Source organism: Watersipora subatra, chromosome 3 (genome assembly GCF_963576615.1).
Source record: "Watersipora subatra chromosome 3, tzWatSuba1.1, whole genome shotgun sequence".
Lineage (NCBI taxonomy): Eukaryota > Metazoa > Bryozoa > Gymnolaemata > Cheilostomatida > Watersiporidae > Watersipora > Watersipora subatra.
Window position 1 is genome coordinate 38,675,696 of NC_088710.1, and position 20,059 is coordinate 38,695,754.

At 35.2% G+C, this 20,059-nt stretch overlaps 2 protein-coding genes across 4 annotated transcripts in view; one reads left to right on the top strand and one right to left on the bottom strand.

The window, feature by feature from the left end:
- The window catches only part of LOC137392169 (N-acetylneuraminate 9-O-acetyltransferase-like), a 67,610-nt gene extending 54,271 nt beyond the window's left edge, over nt 1-13,339 (top strand). Inside the window, exons 17-20 of one of the 3 annotated variants that reach the window (XM_068078804.1) lie at nt 1,925-2,071; nt 4,547-4,627; nt 9,089-9,181; nt 12,927-13,336. In XM_068078804.1, the coding sequence (XP_067934905.1) occupies nt 1,925-2,071; nt 4,547-4,627; nt 9,089-9,181; nt 12,927-13,184 (579 nt within the window). In that variant the 3' untranslated portion in view covers nt 13,185-13,336. Of the gene's footprint in view, nt 1-1,924; nt 2,072-4,546; nt 4,628-9,088; nt 9,182-12,926 lie in introns of all 3 variants that reach the window. The other 2 variants (XM_068078803.1, XM_068078805.1) reach the window with 2 other exon arrangements.
- LOC137392170 (uncharacterized) overlaps nt 13,196-20,059 on the bottom strand; it is a 38,422-nt gene continuing 31,558 nt past the window's right edge. Inside the window, exons 8-10 of the mRNA XM_068078806.1 lie at nt 15,501-15,658; nt 14,736-14,909; nt 13,196-13,528 (exon numbers count right to left, since the gene is read on the bottom strand). Coding sequence (XP_067934907.1) covers nt 13,350-13,528; nt 14,736-14,909; nt 15,501-15,658 — 511 coding nt within the window. The 3' untranslated portion in view covers nt 13,196-13,349. The remainder of the gene's footprint in view (nt 13,529-14,735; nt 14,910-15,500; nt 15,659-20,059) is intronic.

Genomic DNA, 20,059 nt, shown 5'->3' on the forward strand with positions numbered 1-20,059 from the left:
ACTAGCTAAAACTGCCAAAGAAAATTTGAAGCAAATATTATAGCTAGGTGAAACGATAAAAAAGTTATGAAACGATGATTGGTGACAGGAAATAGTTATAATTTTATTAAATTAGTAAATGTATTCACGAGTACTAAAATTATTACCTTTAGTATATTTAACACTTGTTCATCAATCTAAGCCATTATATTGCTAGATGCTATAGATTAACTAAGAAGCCGTCAATTTAACAATCAATATCGTTTATTTGTAGTAAGAACTTACTGTGCATCCGAATCTCGCACGCGTGCACAAGAAGTTACATTATAGCCTCAAACAAGGAAATGCAATCTCAATGTAAACACAACTGTATATATATAGGAGACTCAAAGTTATAGTATATATATAGGAGACTCAAAGTTATAGTATATATATATAGGAGACTCAAAGTTATAGATAAATTCACCTCCATTCTCCTATCTTCCTCTGCAGCATAACGTTGCTGACGCCTGTCAGCTCTAACCATAAGCTGTCTGTCTCAATCTTTAATCACCTGATGCTAAGAAAACTCTGAGTCACCCTCGCAGGAGCTGAAAGCATTGTTACAATTCTGTGGTTCATCAATAAAACCTGTTAATGCAGTAATTCAGTAAATCACCTGTGATGTCAATTAATTCAGTAAAATAAATAGCGATGGTAATGCGTGAACTAGCAATTGAGTAAAATCCTACCGACGAGAATCTTCGAGATTGCAGACAACGCGTTTTACAAGCGATAACATTTATTAGGACCTATACAAAAATTTTGTGCCCATGATTGGCTTAAGAAAAGATCTTATATTTATCGCTCCTGGACTCTTTTCATATGTATCACTATACGCGTCACAAATAAAGCACCCGCTCGAATAATCTGAGTGTTTCACAAAACTATCTCATTCAAACGGTTATATCTCTGGACAGGGTTAGTCTACAAAGACCAAAATGCCACCAAATTTTAGCTGATGTTTTAGCTTTTATTGGTCATTTCATTTTGTCATGTCACTTTTTTGATGCAATCACATCTTTTAAACCTTGACATTTTGGACTAAAATATTAAGTAAGACAGACTAACTACCAAAACAGTATATAATACTTTAATGTACAAAAGAGAAAAAAACTAAAAATAACATATTGCTGAGTGATGATGAAATGGCCCAACATAATATTGAGTGATGAATTAGTTTATTAACGGGTTTTCTAGAAAGACTTATCATCATTAAATGAAAACTGCGTGTACTTAATCATTTTCTTCGTGTGAACATGCCTCTACAACAAAAATGCTTACACTTACGCTTTAAAATACTTATTGAATATCTGTTTCAATTAGAATACTAAAAGAATACTCTGGAAGTATAGCTATATAATATGTATTTTTTGGGTTTCAATACCCTTATAAACCCTATATATTCTAATGAATGTTATATATTCTGATAAATGTTATATATTGTTATAGACGCTATTAATAATATATTCTCATAAATGCACTATATTCTATGCCCTTCCAATAAATGCTATATATTCTGATATTCTGCTGTGTACTGTGATAAACAATATATTTTTGTGTGACATTGATCACTTTTCTATTTCTCTACAATGACTCTAGTTTCTGCAGTTTAATTCAAGCTTTATTTTGAAAAAGTTCTTTACTCAGACATTTTTTCACAGTGCATAGTTATGTACACAAAAAACTTTAAAATATGGTTTTCTAGTAGATAGAAAAGGAGAAATGATGAGTGAAAAATGTCCTGCATAAAAATTTAATATTTTAAGACTTAGTTTTAGAAATTCATCATTCGGTCATCTGTGCTATTATTTGCATTTTTCTATCTACATGATTGTTCAAACGGTTTTCTTCTATGGTCTGTGCTATATACTTGTCCTCTAGACCAAGAGGTTTGTCGTTTCAGTCAAGTTTGTGTGGCATCCTATTCGCTGTCTTCGTCGTACTCGCCCAGAAGTATAACATCATTCAAGATAAGGATAATGAAAGCAGCCTTTTCCGGCATGATGCAGTCTTCTGGCTCGCCATTCTTTTCTCTCTCTTCAGCATAGTCGTGAGTTGCTTCCTCACGCATTAATCAACTAGTCTACTCACTGTCTTAGGATATATAAGAGCAGGACACAGCGTTTAAACAGCAAATGTTTCTCAGCAGGGTTGGGTCAGTTATTTTTCAGAATCTTTTTCAGGTTAAATGTTGCATAGAGTAAGTGCGCAGCAATACCTCTATTGAATAACTCAGTTGGTTGCTGAGCCTCTTCTGATATGAATAAGATAGACAATTTAACTTTTTCGAAGATATGTTTCTAAATCATTCCTTTTTGTTGCCTAGGCAGCCATATTATACTCCCTTATCTTACCACGCTGCCCCCATAGCGTTATAAGTCAAGTAACATAGCCCCCCCCCCCTCTGTTACTTGGCTTACCCCCTTCCCCTGCTACTCAGCTTACCCCCTTCCCCTGTTACTCGCCTGACCCCCCTCCCCTGTTACTCCACTTACCCCCCTCCCCTGTTACTCGGCGCACCCCTCTCCCCTGTTACTCAGCTTACCCCCCACATTATGTTCAGAAGTAATTATATGATTAAACATAAATAAGATAGAGTAAAATTCAAAGCTCAAACAAAACTCTACACTAGTAGTAATAAGTGGGATAACTATTTAAACTGAAACCTATCTGGAAAGTCAAATTTTTCTTTACTACAAATCTGTTTCGTTGATTTGCTCGTCAGGTGTCTTTGTTCGAACAAAGACGCCTGACTTTTCATTATTTATAGCAGTTTTAAAATTAGGATTCCAAGATGACCAGTACAAGTGGTAGCTGTGGTGACAAACAGGAGAAGGCAATGATTTTTTTGGAAGTTATCGAAATTATAGAAAGGTGTGAGCAAACATCGCTAAGTTAGTTCGTTGTAGACTCTTCAGAGCCGTGGTTATCGTGAGAAAGAAAGGGAAAGAGATGTGAAGAAAGCTAAAAATATTTAAAGCTAAGATATAAATAATGTCAAATATCAAAACCTAATATATAAATATATAATATATAAATATATAATATATAAATATATAATATATAATTAATGTCAGGTTAATTTAAAGTTAATGTAAGCAGAGTTAAACTAGGTTTGTATATCTCTTACGTTTCTTACATGTAATTAGGTTTGTATATCTCTTACGTTTCTTACATGTAATTAGGTTTGTATATCTCTTACGTTTCTTACATGTAATTAGGTTTGTATTTCTCTTACGTTTCTTACATGTAATTAGGTTTGTATATCTCTTACGTTTCTTACATGTAATTAGGTTTGTATATCTCTTACGTTTCTTACATGTAATTAGGTTTGTATATCTCTTACGTTTCTTACATGTAATTAGGTTTGTATCTCTCTTACGTTTCTTACATGTAATTAGGTTTGTATCTCTCTTACGTTTCTTACATGTAATTAGGTTTGTATATCTCTTATGTTTCTTACATGTAATTAGGTTTGTATATCTCTTACGTTTCTTACATGTAATTAGGTTTGTATGTCTCTTACGTTTCTTACATGTAATTAGGTTTGTATATCTCTTACGTTTCTTACATGTAATTAGGTTTGTATATCTCTTACGTTTCTTACATGTAATTAGGTTTGTATATCTCTTACGTTTCTTACATGTAATTAGGTTTGTATCTCTCTTACGTTTCTTACATGTAATTAGGTTTGTATATCTCTTACGTTTCTTACATGTAATTAGGTTTGTATATCTCTTACGTTTCTTACATGTAATTAGGTTTGTATATCTCTTACGTTTCTTACATGTAATTAGGTTTGTATCTCTCTTACGTTTCTTACATGTAATTAGGTTTGTATCTCTCTTACGTTTCTTACATGTAATTAGGTTTGTATATCTCTTACGTTTCTTACATGTAATTAGGTTTGTATATCTCTTACGTTTCTTACATGTAATTAGGTTTGTATGTCTCTTACGTTTCTTACATGTAATTAGGTTTGTATATCTCTTACGTTTCTTACATGTAATTAGGTTTGTATATCTCTTACGTTTCTTACATGTAATTAGGTTTGTATATCTCTTACGTTTCTTACATGTAATTAGGTTTGTATATCTCTTACGTTTCTTACATGTAATTAGGTTTGTATGTCTCTTACGTTTCTTACATGTAATTAGGTTTGTATCTCTCTTACGTTTCTTACATGTAATTAGGTTTTGTAACATTTAAATCTTTGCAAGTTTTCTTTATGGCGATGGTTTAAATGCTTACTTCGGAGTAATGATCATTAAGGTCTGGACTGTAGACCGAATCAAAAAAGTAGGTATTCTCATGAAATTATTTGCTCTGACATGCCACAACTTTGGTATATAAAGCAGGTTATTAAGGATTTACTTCGTATGTTGAGGTTTGCTTCTATTTTAATGTGGTTTACCTTTGAACTTCTAATAAGACATTTCCTTTAAATAAAATTTTTAATTATTTTGGTATGTAAGTTTATTATCCACCATATCGTCATGAGTTACATTATGTGATCACATTGCAGGGATACGCATTGGTCATGTTGTTCATGTGTGACACAAAGGAACAGTGCAATGTCATACATCCATACATTTCCTGTCTACCAGTGAGTACCCTCTATGCATACTTGTGGCTTCCGTGTGTTTGGGAAGTTGTTTGCGCGAGAGTTAATATGATATGTCAAAAATATGACGTTAAAAATGTGATTGCGTCAAAAAAGTTGATCAAATTAAACTAAGGCCAATAAAAGGCTAAAAGATCAGCTACAATTTGATGTCATTTTTGTCATTGTAGACTAACCCTGTCCAGAGATATAAGCGTTTGAATGAGGTCATCTTTTATAACACACAGATTCGAGCAGTTGCTTCATTCGTGACGTGTATATGATGTTGATTGTTAAATTGATGGCTTCTTAATTGATTTATAGCATGTGAAAAGAGTAAATGTAAGATATCTTCTTTGGCCAATCATCAGCACGAAATTTTCATATAGGTCATAATAAATGTTATCGCTTGTAAAACGCGTTGTCTGTGATCTTGAAGGTATTGTTTTACTCAATCACTAGATCTAGCATCGACATCGCTATTTGCTTAATTAATTGACACCGTTAATTTACCAAATTACTTCATCGACACGTTTTATTGACGAACAAGAGAATTGTAACAATGCTTCCAGCTCCTGCGAGGGTGACTCAGAGTTTTCTGAGCATCAGGTGGTTAAAGATTGGACAGACAGCTTATGGTTAGAGCTGACAGGTGTCAGCAGCGTTATTCTGCAGAGGAAGATAGGAGAATGGAGGTAAATTTGTCTTTAACTTTGAGTCTCCTATAATTTTATATACTGTTGTGTTTACATTGAGATTATATTTCCTTGTTTGAGGCTATCATGTAACTTCTTGTGCACGCGTGCGAGATACGGATGCACAGTAAGTTCTTGCTACAAAATAAACGATATTGATTGTTAAATTGACGGCTTCTTAGTTAATCTATAGCATCTAGCAATATAATGGCTTAAATTGATGAACAAGTGTTAAATATACTAAAGGTAATAATTTTAGTACTCGTGAATAAATTTACTAATTAATAAAGTTATAACTATTTGCTGTCACCAATCATCGTTTCATAATGTTTTTATCGTTTCACGTAGCAATAATATTTGCTTCAAATCTTTTTGGCAGTTTTAGCTAGTAGATTAGGTTCCTGATTAGAATTTATGTTCACGTCTCACTTGTAGAAAGTGAGGAAAATCGATTGATCAATGCTCATCTTTAACTCCCAGAAACAATGCTTCGAATTGTTGGCTTGGCGTACTTATGCTTTTGTTAAACATTTATTTATTTTTAAAATTACACTCTCAATCTATCCAACTCATAATTTGAAAGCGTTCAGTAGATACGTTAGAACCACATATTTATGCACGACATATATTTATTACATTTGTTTTATTGATTACAGGATGTTGATGTGGCGCCACCGGCGGAGCATCTGTGTTAGTCTGGAAACTGCCATAAATGGGAAAGAGAGACATGAATGTGTGCTGCACACACCATGATATGTTTTGTTTGAGTTTGTTGCAGTAGATTAATTTGTCCTATTATATGAGCTGAAACTATGTGAGTGACCATGACTTGGATGGATGTTTCTAATAAATACTTTATGCCAAGATGAAAAGTTTTTGGCTTGTAAAAATTATATAATAAAATAATATTGTTGAAGATAATGCAAAACATGATTTGCGGAACATTGAATATATCATAGCCCCGTTGCCACCGGTGCTGAAATCTTGTCTGATAGATGGATTTATGAAGTGTAATCAGAGCTGTATTGACAGGTACGTTTGCATAGCTCAACTCAATTCCAACAGACCAAATATTAAGAGCTCAAAAAGTTTTATACTTCACACTACCAAGTGCAAACAGGTGAGTCTACGCCGCAAACTGCCAACCAGGTGCAAGAATGGCCTTATTAACCCTTTGCCAAAATCGGTGGGTTAATTGATTTAAAAGAAATTGACATTGTTCACTGTTTGGGTCAACTCATAAAGCCTTTTGTTTAGTACTTGAATCAACTAATCAAACATGACCGGTAAATTTTTGTCTACAAATTCATACTAATAATGGCTAGATAACGTTGACTATACACAACTTTTTTAGGGATGCAGTTGGTTTCGCCGTATATTCGAACATATTCTTTTCAAAGAAGCTGCTTGCTTATTTTATCTAGTAGCTAGTTTTCGGTGTGGGTAGCAACTGAGAACTTCGCTCATACAAAGGCTGCGATAAAATAAGTTAACACGACGACCTAGTTACCGTAGACCAGCAGAATCGTAGTCGGTACTCAGATGTTTACACAGCATTTAAAGGAAACTAATATGACATGTTTTTAATTTCCCTTATTTGAGGTATTTGAGACATTTATAATAATGTATCTGTAGCTAGATTAAAATTTTTATACAATATAGCAAATACAAAATAAAATATATGCCAGTAGAGCCGCGTAGGACTAGACTTTTATCGTAATAGCCGATGTGAATACGAGAGATAGAGACAGACTGTTTCACTATATACATCATTTTGGGTAAGTCTGGGCACATTTTTTTTTTTACTGAGCGTTTTTACCACGATCAATTTTGACCGATTTTAATCTTCAAATATCTTGACAATGAGACTGTCTAATACAACAAACATATCAACAGATAGAAAAAAAATCGATACTTTCTGTTAAATTCAATTAAAATTTGACGCAGTCACATCTTTAAGTTTTTTCAAAGATTCTCCATAATATTTCTTGTGTCAATTATGCAAACTCAAGGTGAAAGTGAAAGTCAAAACATCATTTTTGACTTTCACATCGGTGAACAGTCTGTTCACTTCATCACAAAAACACCTTTTGAGTTTATCAGTAGATGCAATAGTTTTAGTGCCTGATCGAACATGGTATCGAAGGCTGTAGGATCCTACCATCCTGTAGGACTAACTGGTATTTAAGGCTAATAAAGGAGTTATGACAGTTGTAAAGTTTAGGCATTCATTGAAAATGGCTACTAACTTACAGGTGACATGATTTTTGCAAGTTGCTCATGGTATAAGTCATAATTGTTTGCTATGTTCACGGAATGATTAACACAAATTGAAGTTATAGCTTCGGAATTAGCCATTGAATCAGCTAACTAAAAACATGAAGGTATGGACCACACATTATTACTGTGTCATATTTTGATATCCGAAAATTGTGTAGAGCTTTGTATAACCTAATTATGTCTACAAAAGCAGATTTGCTACTACACGCAGAATAATTATGGATCGATATTATAATCGATCCTCAGTTTTTAAACATGTATTGCTAAAGAAATGATTGTTTATTAATATGAACAACATTCTACCGCTTTTGGAATTTTTGGAAAGTCCCCAAAGTATATTATTACCATTGTTATTGGTTTTTTCATCAAATATTATTGAAACACCGCATGAAAATTTCTCCAATTTTTGCTTTACTAGAAATATGAAGGTGGCACAATTTCTTGGGCTCGCTGGTGGCAGTAATATAGCACTGTGTGTTGGGGTTTGCTGAGCATCTCTTGGGCTCGCTGGTGGCAGTAATATAGCACTGTGTGTTGGGGTTTGCTGAGCATCTCTTGGGCTCGCTGGTGGCAGTAATATAGCACTGTGTGTTGGGGTTTGCTGAGCATCTCTTGGGCTCGCTTCGTTGTCTACATTCCTTATACAGACAAACATGGATAACTCGCCCTCAGATACCTCGAACACATGGTTAACTCGAACGGTTTCTTTGGTCCGTTCCCGCGTAATGACAAGTTACTTTAGATAACTCGACCTCAACTCCGTTAACTCGAACGGTTTTTTGCCCAACGGCTACCGAGACGGTTGTTTATCGCTTTAGAAAATCACTTTATTCTAAGCCATAGAGGTAAACCTCAACTTTTCGTAATTCATAGGCATCGTTATTACAACCATCAGCAAAATATTTTGTCAACGACTTTTTTAAAGGTTTGGTGAAATTTGATTTTTACCAAACATCCGTTTAGGGATCGCCCTTCGGAAGCAAGGAAAAGTGAGGTAACCTTCGCATAAACTTCAAGAAAATTCGGCAAAATTGATCTTGATTAAAACGCTCAAAAGAAAAAGATATCTTTTTTGAGCTTTTCAACAAGGATCAAGTTTTGCCAATTTCAACCTAAAAAACGTCCTGGCAATAACATCACCTCAAACAACAAACCAATCTCAAGTGATAGAAAAATATCTATACTTTTTGATAAAAAGTTTTGAACTTTACATTAGAAGCATTTAATTTGAAACAAGCCATTTATGCTTTTGATTTATATTATAGTTTGTATATGTACATGTATCTATTAATAAACAAATAAATACATGGACTTGTGACAGTGCTCTGATAACTCGAACGCTCTGATAACTCAAACACTTTCGCTCGGTCCCGTGAAGTTCGAGTTATCCATGTTTGACTGTATGTTCATTTCTATGTTATGCTTTTTGTTTATGTATCGTTATACTCACTCTAAGGTCACTCACTCCAAGGTCATTTTTTGCTTGCAGGTCGTAGGATATATTTTTCTTCGAAACTTGGCTGGACCAATTCGGACCTTGTACAGTCCATTTTTCGCCTGGTTTGGCAAGTTTGCTTTAGAGGTAAGGATTGAGGACCAAGGATCAGCTGCTCTATGTTCCTGTTTTATGATCACATTACACATGGAAATTTGCTCTCCAATTATTTCTACTAGTGCGCTTGGCAGTCTTGTGCACTGTGAGAGATCGTCATGAGTAATTAGTACAGTGGACCCCACCATACGACATTATGGTGGGGTCCACTGTACTGAATACTCATGCTTCCCGGGTTGGCATCGTAAGGCAAAAATGTCATATAGGAGGGAATAGAAACCCAGAGTAATTATCATAAAACCTTCATTTGAATGCCATGGTACTCTATTTCTCAATAATTCCCCTATAGTGGCACTTTGTTAGAGGTGAGATTCAAATAAAGGGTGGTGTTGTATTTTTCAAACAGTTCTTTTCAGAAGATAAATTTAACTCTTTCACTGACGAATCTAATATCTCCGATACTTTGCACACTCCTTCGAGCAGATCGATATTTGCACTTTTGGATGCAAGAAATTTGCTAACTTACCTTTAACTTGTGGCAGATCTTTAAATAATGTAAATATGCACGGAGAAGCTGATACATGTTTCTACGAGCTTATATATATTGCTTGTAATTAACCTACATTGATTTTAATACCTGTGTTGCATTTGTTAGAGCTTTCAAGTTTTTTATCTCATTTTAAATTTGGAGGCATATTTTCATTTTATAACTACAGCGCACCCTCAGAAAGTGATTACTCTGATATACGGTTTTTTTTAACGAGGTTGAACATGATGATTTTTTTACCTCGATGTTTGAATCTTATTTCACCATACAAATTCAACAACATTTTTGCTTGAGTTCAAATTTGGCATTCAGTTTGCTTATTACGTAATTGGCTTCAAACAAAGATACACAATGACTGATTTCTCTCAGTTCAGCATTTCTCAAGTGAAAAATAGTAATATGTTTCCGTTCAAGCCAGTAGCAAAGTTGGAGTTATGATTCCTTCAAACAGAAGGTCAGTGGTCAGACAACTTCTTTTAACCTGCCAACAAAAATCCACTTTACATATTAAACAGAACATTTTTTAGAACAGCATTGCTCGGGCTTTGTTGGCAAATTGGGTTGAAAAAGGTTTTAATAAAATCGGCTAAAAGTTATAGTAACAACGAAGACAGAAGTTAATAGGTAATAAAATTTTAGTGATAAAAAGTTGAAATTCAATAAAATGATTGAAAATACATACTAAAACTTAGCTTTAATGTGTTTAGTAAGCTAAACTTATTTGAAGGGAATTCAAAGTTTATGTTATACGTACTTCTGGCTTGAAGGTATAAACTCTCTACGGTATGTAGTGCTGCTCATAGCAAATTGTAATGTTACATTTTAATGCTGATCATAACCAATAAATTCACTGGAGTCACTCAAGTTACTGTAGGTAACCATAGTTACTAAGGTTAACATACTATTTTGTTACTAATTTTGGTAACGGTGCATCTTAGGTCGGTACAACACGCATACAACGCATGCGCGTTGTAAATTGTTAATATTATTAATAATATTAATGTGTAGTAATAGTAGTAATAATATTATATTATTCAATATTCTATTTATATTCTGTTGATAAAACAGGTCTAAAACATTACACAAGGTATTCTATTTATTTTCTATTGACCGTGATGATAGTGTATGCAGGTGATAGTGTATGCGCGTTGGATCCACAATGTTTGTGCGTTGCTAGTGCCTTGTATGTCCGTTACGCATGCGTTTTATGCGCGTTGCACCGATCTAAGATGCACCGTTTCCCTTCATTTTAATATGAACAGTATTTGCATAAAATTTTGATGATTTTATTAGGGGATGTTTGCATTATATAATTACTTTGGTTTCTATACCCCTCCATGCGGTTTTTTCACCCTACGATGCCAACCTTGGAACAGATTAAAATTGCATCCTGATGTTGCACTGTATATTTAACAAGGTTGCATAAAAGCTCATTGCACTCATGAAATGATGGTTGCTACAGCTTGCAGTCAAAACTGGCTTTTCATGTGCAATAGAAGATGAGTCGTGTCGATCCATTGTAAGCCATGTTCAGATCACCGCAATGATGCTATCAAATAATATGTTATAAATCTACAAATTTGTAAGTTATATAATAATAAACTATCAAATGCTACAAATATATATTCAACGAGTGACATAAATAAACCATATGTATAATAATACCTTCAGAAACAAAAGTTAAAATTTTCGAAACAAAATTATTAGCATCGTTTTCTTGGCCAGTTACGTTCTGATTGCTGCTATCATTTGGAACCATTTGATATTTTTCTAGCTGTTTAATACCTTCCACAGGGTCTTCTGGCCGCAACTCCTCTTCTGCACAGCTGAGCTAGTCAATATTAGCGCCCAAAGAATTTTTTAGCAGAGCAAAACTTTTACGTGATGCCATTTAGAATATACACATACAATTCTCGCGCAAATTTAAAGTAACTGCGTATAATCAAAATAAACCAAATGTTTAGCCTCAAAAACGTAGTGCAGATTTCATCCCAAATGAAAAAACTCTTTTTACATACAACGAAGGATCAAGATCGCATTAAACAAAGAACTACTATTAGTCTGATATAGTTATTAATTATTTCTATGGTGTTGATTCAAAGTTTCAACGAAAAAAATGAAAGCCTTTGGAGTTGGAAAACGGAGTTCGATAGGAACAGAAACAACGAAAGAATTAATTGTTATTGATGAAACCGAGTCATTAGTACGATTTTATGGACACATTTTATGTCAAATAGTGGCTATCAAATAGAAGAGGCGTTCAATTAAATGGTGGCGGCTGTATTCTTTAAGCCTTCTCCCATGGTGGCGCTCAAATAGAGGTGGCGTTGAAATAAAGGCGGCGTTCAAATGCAGGCTTTATGGTATCTAATGCAAACACTCCCCTGGTAAATAGCCTCAAAATTTTATATACGAACCGTGCATATTAAAAATTGATAATAAAATAGTATATTTACCTTAGTAACTATAGTTACCTACAATAACTTAAGCATATTTATTGGTTATGATACGCAATAAAATGCAACATTAATATGTACAGTATACACCTTATGGAGCGTCTTACCCTTCAGACAAACGTATAACAAGCTTTGACTTCAACTTAAATGAATTTAGTGTACTAAGCACACACTTAAAACTAAGTTTTAGTATGTATTTCACTAAACTAAACTTTAAATTTCTTATTGTCTTAATCTTTATTGCCTGTTCCCAGTTTCATTTTTATTACAACTTATAACGAAGGCTGAGCTGATATAGAGAGCTAGAGAGAGCATCATACCTCGTTCGGGCGTTGTGGGAGGAAGCTTAGTTGTTCCAACGTATTCAGCGCACTAACCACCAAATTTGAACTTCAAGAGACACTTGTCAAGCGAAACACCATAAAACGGGTGTGTCGTAACCTGCGGTGCACTGTATATGGAGAATTATCCCACAAAGCTGTAAGGCGTCGTAGTGGTGTATTGGTAGCATGCTTGCTTTCGAGTCTGACATCCTGATATTGACTCCCATGTGTGGCAATCTTTTTTTAACGCTGTTATCGTGACTTCGGACCGATAGATGGACACAGGTCTTATTATAGTAAAGATTTACTTTTTTTATAAAACCATTTACCATCCAATCTGTTCTTTAATTCGTTGTAGATCTACCCCAGTGTCTAGTTGTCAAAACTGTGGTAGCACCTGTCTGATCTTCAACTGACATGGTATACAGATGTCTATGGTATTATTGTAGCTGTTCGTCGTGCAGTACCATATTTGGCTGGCTGCTGACACTCATGGGATACTCGTTTTGGTACCAAACCACCCAGTGCTCAACGTTGCAGTTACCACCTTTATATTCGTATGCGCTGCCCATGAGTTGCACGCTGCCACCAAACAAGTCACCAATTACCTCGTGCCAAATACTTGGATTGGACTTATTAAAAATATTTTTATATTCTGCTCAATCATGGTCCCAGTAGCCATTTACAGTGGGGCCTTTGATATGTAACACCGGCAGCATCGTGCTCATTGTATCTCTATTTTATTTTGTGGTTGTGAATATTATATTTATAATATAGTTTCATTCAAATATTTCGGTAGTTCTATTATAATGTACTTTATTGTAAATATCCCTTTTCCTATTGTGAGGACTAGAAATAGAGTGACATCAGAACTAGTTTACATTTTGATATTTTTGTAAAAAGGAGGCCGTTCGATGTCTGCATGAAGTGTTAGTGATGACTGGCAGCTCAAGGTGTAATCGTTTCCACTTGTGCTCCTGTTTTGTCCAGTCTATGACAGTGGCTACTTTCAGGGCTGACTCTACTTCGCTGAACTTCTTCCCAAATCTCTCTGTAACAGAAGACAATTCGAGTTTATAAAGCATGTCGAGACTTTCCTTGGGCCAAATGTGGGACAGAGTTGTGAAATTTTTCTACTCACCGCGTCATTCAACTCCAACCACTTTCTAAAAACCTGTTCAAAAAGTTCATTGTATTTTACTTGTTCTTTTCTTCATTCTTTTATTGCTTTGTATTGTATTTCAAAACACTTCTATGGCTTTTATATATTTATGAGGCTTTGACTATAATCGTATCCTATGCGAACACTTCTTCCTATCTAAATTTGCTGACAATAATGAATTGAATGTAGTTAGTTTAGTACAGAACACTTGTGCTAGTTGATAAAAGTAAGTTATTGGACTTAGTCAAATAAGTGATCTCATTATTAAAGACCTACTATGCGTTGTATATGTGCAACTCAGTACACCAAAAAATCTTAAAACTATTGAAAGTGTGTACTGGATATAAAACTTCAAACATTGTTATTTACAGTAAGTTACCAGATTAGTGACTGACATTTTTGATTATAGTAGTCCTGTGTCAATATTATGATAAAGGGCACACATGGATGAGTTATTGGGATGTGGAGACAACTTTAAGGTAACAGAGTTATTACATCTCACTCTTAAATTAGAGCTGGCAGCGGACTTTCGCGATCCATGTCTTATTATTGAGTGCAAAGCACATAGCAACAAAAGAATGAAGTCGATTAGGTTAAAGCGATATTGGGCAAATTCAAACCTTCCATCCTGGAGCAAACTTGGTTCTCCTACATGCATATCTATTTATGCAAAAGTAAAATTAACATTTCCTGTGCTCAAAAAGTATCCAGTCATGGATGTCGCACAAGCAACTAGTAATAGGAGTAGCTAGTCAAGGATGAACTGGTCATAGAGGGAACTAGTAATAGGAGTAGCTAGTCAAAGGTGAACTGGTCATAGAGGTAACTAGTAATAGGAGTAGCTAGTCAAGGATGAACTGGTTGATTAATTGAGGGCGCGGTTAAATACATTTTAACACATGTAATATACATAGTATTCTCTGCTACTGCAGTTTGACGATAAGTGGCACCAAAATAAACCAAAGCAATGAGGTTAAGGACAAAGTCATTGGAGGCAAATAGAACTTTGAGCATTATTTGGCTTCACCTTTAGATTATAAATATTTTGTTTAATTTTCAAGTAGTAAAAAAGGTAAATAAGACAAAACATTTTTACCTAACAATTCTTGAAAGTTTATGTCTTCCATTTTTAGTAGAACTATCTTTCTGTGCTTGTTCAATGCCACGTCCAAAGCATATATCTTCCATTCTTCAGCGAAAAGCTCCTCCGTTAGAATGAATATTACCTTTTGACTGCTTTTTATGCCTCGCAAGCACTCCTCTGCCTTCGCTGCAGATCAAGGTAAAATGACTTATAGAATAACAATTTAATACGCGACCTACACAGAGTGAGTAAGATCGAGTAACATACTTGAGTCAACAAGGTAGTCTCTCTGAGGTATAATACAATAGAGTAACATACTTGAGTCAAAAAGGTAGTCTCTCTGAGCTATAATACAATAGAGTAACATACTTGAGTCGACAAGGTAGTCTCTCTGAGGTATAATACAATATAATAACATACTTGAGTCAACAAGGTAGTCTCTATGAGGTATAATACAATAGAGTCACATACTTGAGTCGACAAAGTAGTCTCTCTGAAGTATATTACAATAGAGTAACATACTTGAGTCAACAAGGTAGTCTCTCTGAGGTATAATATAATAGAGTAACATACTTGAGTCAACAAGGTGGTCTCTCTGAGGTATAATACAATAGAGTCACATACTCGAGTCAACAAGGTAGTCTCTCTGAGGTATAATACAATAGAGTCACATACTCGAGTCAACAAGGTAGTCTCTCTGAGGTATAATACAATAGAGTAACATACTTGAGTCAACAAGGTAGTCTCTCTGAGGTATAATACAATAGAGTCACATACTTGAACCAACAAGATAGTCTCTCTGAGGCACAAAAGTAGCATATTTCCATTTGTTCATCAACTTGACCAGCAGTTTACTCTGAACAAACTGCTCTATGTCCTCTTTGCACCGTTCAGCGTAGAATATGACAGCATGGTACTTATAGTCAGCATTTGCTCTACAACCAAAATTACACCAGTTATCAAAGTTACCAGTGATTTCGTCTCGTGTTTCTTACGATTTTTTGCTACACAAAAAGTTGTCTAATCATCTCAAAATTTTTGATAGAAAAAAGAAAAAACTCCTAATTTATAATAATATATTATGGATTTTATTACACCATATTACATTACAGCACACGATACCAAATTAATCTACATTATGTATTACTGTATTACTACATACTGTAATATGAAATCATCAGAAATGATATATGCACTATAATAACTAGAAACTCCTCTGTCATACAGCCCACGACCTGATAATGGAATAAGTGATAATGGATAAAAGAAATGGCAGGGCTGGTTGTTGAAAAAGTAGTTGTCAAAAAGTATGTTTTACGACAATAAATCACACCTAATCACACAAAAAATCACACCTAATCTACTACTCTCTCAAACCTATGTTTTACAACAATAAATCACACCTAATCACACAAAAATCACACCTAATCTACTACTAGCTCAAAGCTATGTTTTACAACAATAGATAACACTTAATCACACAAAAAATCACACCTAATCTACTGCTATCTCAAACCTATGTTTTACAACAATAAAATAAATACGAGGTCTGATCAATAAGTTCCCGGAATTGTGTTATCATGACTAGTAGTCTATGTCGGAGTTACTTTTTCATGGTTGCAAACGAAAGAACAACTCCTAATTAGTTAATACAGAAAGTTTTAGGCCAAAATTCTTAGTCGTTGCTAAGCAATATTAATACAATCACGGACTAGTTTGGATCTTTCGGCGAATTTTTCAAAATGGCCAATCAAAACGAACAACGCGTCTGTATAAAATGTTGTGCTAAACTCGGTAAATCACCATCAGATACTCTTCAAATGTTGCATACAGCTTTCGGGGATGAGTCCCTAAAAAAACACAAGTCTATGAATGGCACAAACGGTTTAGAAAAGGAAGAGAAGAGGTTGAAGACGATAAACGCTGTGGAGCTCCAACATCACGAAGGACTGTCACTGCTATTGACACTGTAAAGGCTATAGTCAACGCTGATCGCCGTGTTACTATACGAGAAGTAAGCCAACAAACTGGGCTTTCTTTTGGTACTATTCATAAAATATTAAAAGATGATCTTAACATGCATAGGGTAGCTGCAAAGTTTGTTCTACGTTTGCTGAATGATGATCAAAAGCAGAGAAGAATTGACATTTGTAGCGAACTTAAGACAGCAGTACTGCATGATCCCGACTTCCTAAAAACTGTAATAACAGCTGATGAAAGCTGGGTGTATGGGTATGACCCTGAAACCAAAATGCAGAGTTCACAGTGGAAGTCACCTGAGTCTCCTAGACCAAAGAAGGCGAGGATGTCACGGTCAGCGATCAAAACGCTTCTGGTTGTTTTCTTTGACATTGATGGAATAGTACACAAAGAATTCTTACCTCCAGGAACTACTGTTAATCAGTATGTTTACAGAGATATCTTAGGGCGCTTGAAAGAAAGTATCAGGCGCAAAAGACCAGCTTTAGCAAAGCCAGGTGGTTGGAGGTTACATTATGATAACGCCCCAGCACACACATTTTTGACCGTGAATGAATTCTGTGCCAAACACTCCATCTCTATTGTGCCTCATCCCCCGTACTCACCAGACCTTGCTCCCTGTGACTTCTGGTTGTTTCCAAAGTTAAAATTTTCCCTTAAAAGTGAACGATTTGAAGACATCGAATCAATTAAAAGAAATACAACTTCGGAGTTGCGGGCCCTGAAGAAAGCGGACTTCTGTCACTGCTTTGAGCAATGGCAGCGGCGTTGGACTAAATGTATAGACTCTCAAGGAATGTATTTTGAAGGAGACTAATTTAGTTTGTTTATAAAACTATCTATATTGCAACAATACAGCCATTCCTGGAACTTGTTGACCAGACCTCGTATTAATTAAAGCTGTAGGTCTAACCTACTGTAATGTATGTAATTTAACAACAGCAATAATGAAATATGTTTATTATAACTCTGAAATGCAAATTTAGAAGTAAAATGGCAAACTACTGTGTACTATACACAGTTTGAAAATTGGTTGTGTTGAATGTAGAATGGTTTTGATAGCTATCTTTAACAGAAAGCAAGTATGAGCGTTCACACGTCTGAAAGTTTTCTGCAAGCTGGAGCAAAATAAAAAAATGTTCTCGTCATAAAGGGGCATTGTAGTGCGGCCCTAGCTTGTACATAAGTTGTAAAGAATTTCGGCTAACGTTTTAAATAATTTAATGAAACCTTCGGTAATTGGACAAAAAAACATAGGCTGATAAACTGTACCACAATTTCGTACCTGTAAATCGGTCTACGCCTCAAACGGCCTGCGTTTATTACAGAATCCTTCGGGTAAATTTGATTAATTGTTCTTATAATTACATCTAACAAAAATAATAGAAACCTTAGCAAGTAAACAATGACAGACTGGTGAAATGAGCACGTTTTTCTCGTGAAATGTGCTCTGCTAAATAGTTCTACTATCTGTCGCACGGCTTTATAGGCGTTTCGTAGGCCGGTCGAAACTATTATTAAACCAAGCTTTTCAAGCGTTTTGTGGCGATTTTTGGCCGAATTAATCTGTCTATTTATGTATAATCCGATCAGATGGGTAAGTTTTAAGATACTGTCGACACTTTTCAAAGACTTGGTAATGTATTTAAATAGGTTTATATGTGTTTTGTATCGTTATTATACTTAAACGACTCTACAAAATTTGGTTAAATTTGTTGACGATATTTTGATGCAAGGGTTTGCGACGGCCGTTGATGAATAATTTTCGTAAGTTTTGTGCACATGCATTTATCTTAAAAACTCTCAAACATTCGCTCCGCTCGTTTGGTCGTGGGATTATAGTAATGACATGATAATAGTACAGTGTGATGTATAGTACTGTTTCAGCTATCTCATATTAACATAGGTAATAAGGTAATATATAGGTAACATTGTTTATATTAACATAGGTAATATGTTACCAAAGATCACCAACCCGCCGTCTCTCTTTATCAGACCAGTCACACATCTACTCTATTACATCCGGACTCACTTAATCAGCTCTAACCAAGCCTATACATACATGTCCTGCTGCCTTTTCTAAATTCTCTATATTTTCCAACATGTCTATTTTTCCATGAGCATCTGCAAATCTTCGTTACAACAAGCTACTAGCTTTAAAAATTTACATATCAGTTGTGAGGTGCCAGCTTTAGAGACTTACATATCAGTTGTGAGGTGCCAGATTTAGAGACTTACATATCAGTTGTGAGGTGCCAGCTTTAAAGACTTACATATCAGTTGTGAGGTGCCAGCTTTAAAGACTTACATATCAGTTGTGAGGTGCCATCTTTAAAGACTTACGTATCAGTTGTGAGGTGCCAGCTTTAAAGACTTACGTATCAGTTGTGAGGTGCCAGCTTTAAAGACTTACGTATCAGTTGTGAGGTGGCAGCTTTAAAGACTTACGTATCAGTTGTGAGGTGCCAGCTTTAAAGACTTACGTATCAGTTGTGAGGTGCCAGCTTTAAAGACTTACGTATCAGTTGTGAGGTGGCAGCTTTAAAGACTTACATATCAGTTGTGAGGTGCCATCTTTAAAGACTTACATATCAGTTGTGAGGTGCCATCTTTAAAGACTTACGTATCAGTTGTGAGGTGCCAGCTTTAAAGACTTACGTATCAGTTGTGAGGTGCCAGCTTTAAAGACTTACGTATCAGTTGTGAGGTGGCAGCTTTAAAGACTTACGTATCAGTTGTGAGGTGGCAGCTTTAAAGACTTACGTATCAGTTGTGAGGTGGCAGCTTTAAAGACTTACGTATCAGTTGTGAGGTGCCAGCTTTAAAGACTTACGTATCAGTTGTGAGGTGCCAGCTTTAAAGACTTACGTATCAGTTGTGAGGTGCCAGCTTTAAAGACTTACGTATCAGTTGTGAGGTGGCAGCTTTAAAGACTTACATATCAGTTGTGAGGTGCCATCTTTAAAGACTTACGTATCAGTTGTGAGGTGCCAGCTTTAAAGACTTACGTATCAGTTGTGAGGTGCCAGCTTTAAAGACTTACGTATCAGTTGTGAGGTGGCAGCTTTAAAGACTTACGTATCAGTTGTGAGGTGGCAGCTTTAAAGACTTACGTATCAGTTGTGAGGTGGCAGCTTTAAAGACTTACATATCAGTTGTGAGGTGCCATCTTTAAAGACTTACGTATCAGTTGTGAGGTGCCATCTTTAAAGACTTACGTATCAGTTGTGAGGTGGCAGCTTTAAAGACTTACGTATCAGTTGTGAGGTGCCAGCTTTAAAGACTTAAGTATCAGTTGTGAGGTGCCAGCTTTAAAGACTTACGTATCAGTTGTGAGGTGCCAGCTTTAAAGACTT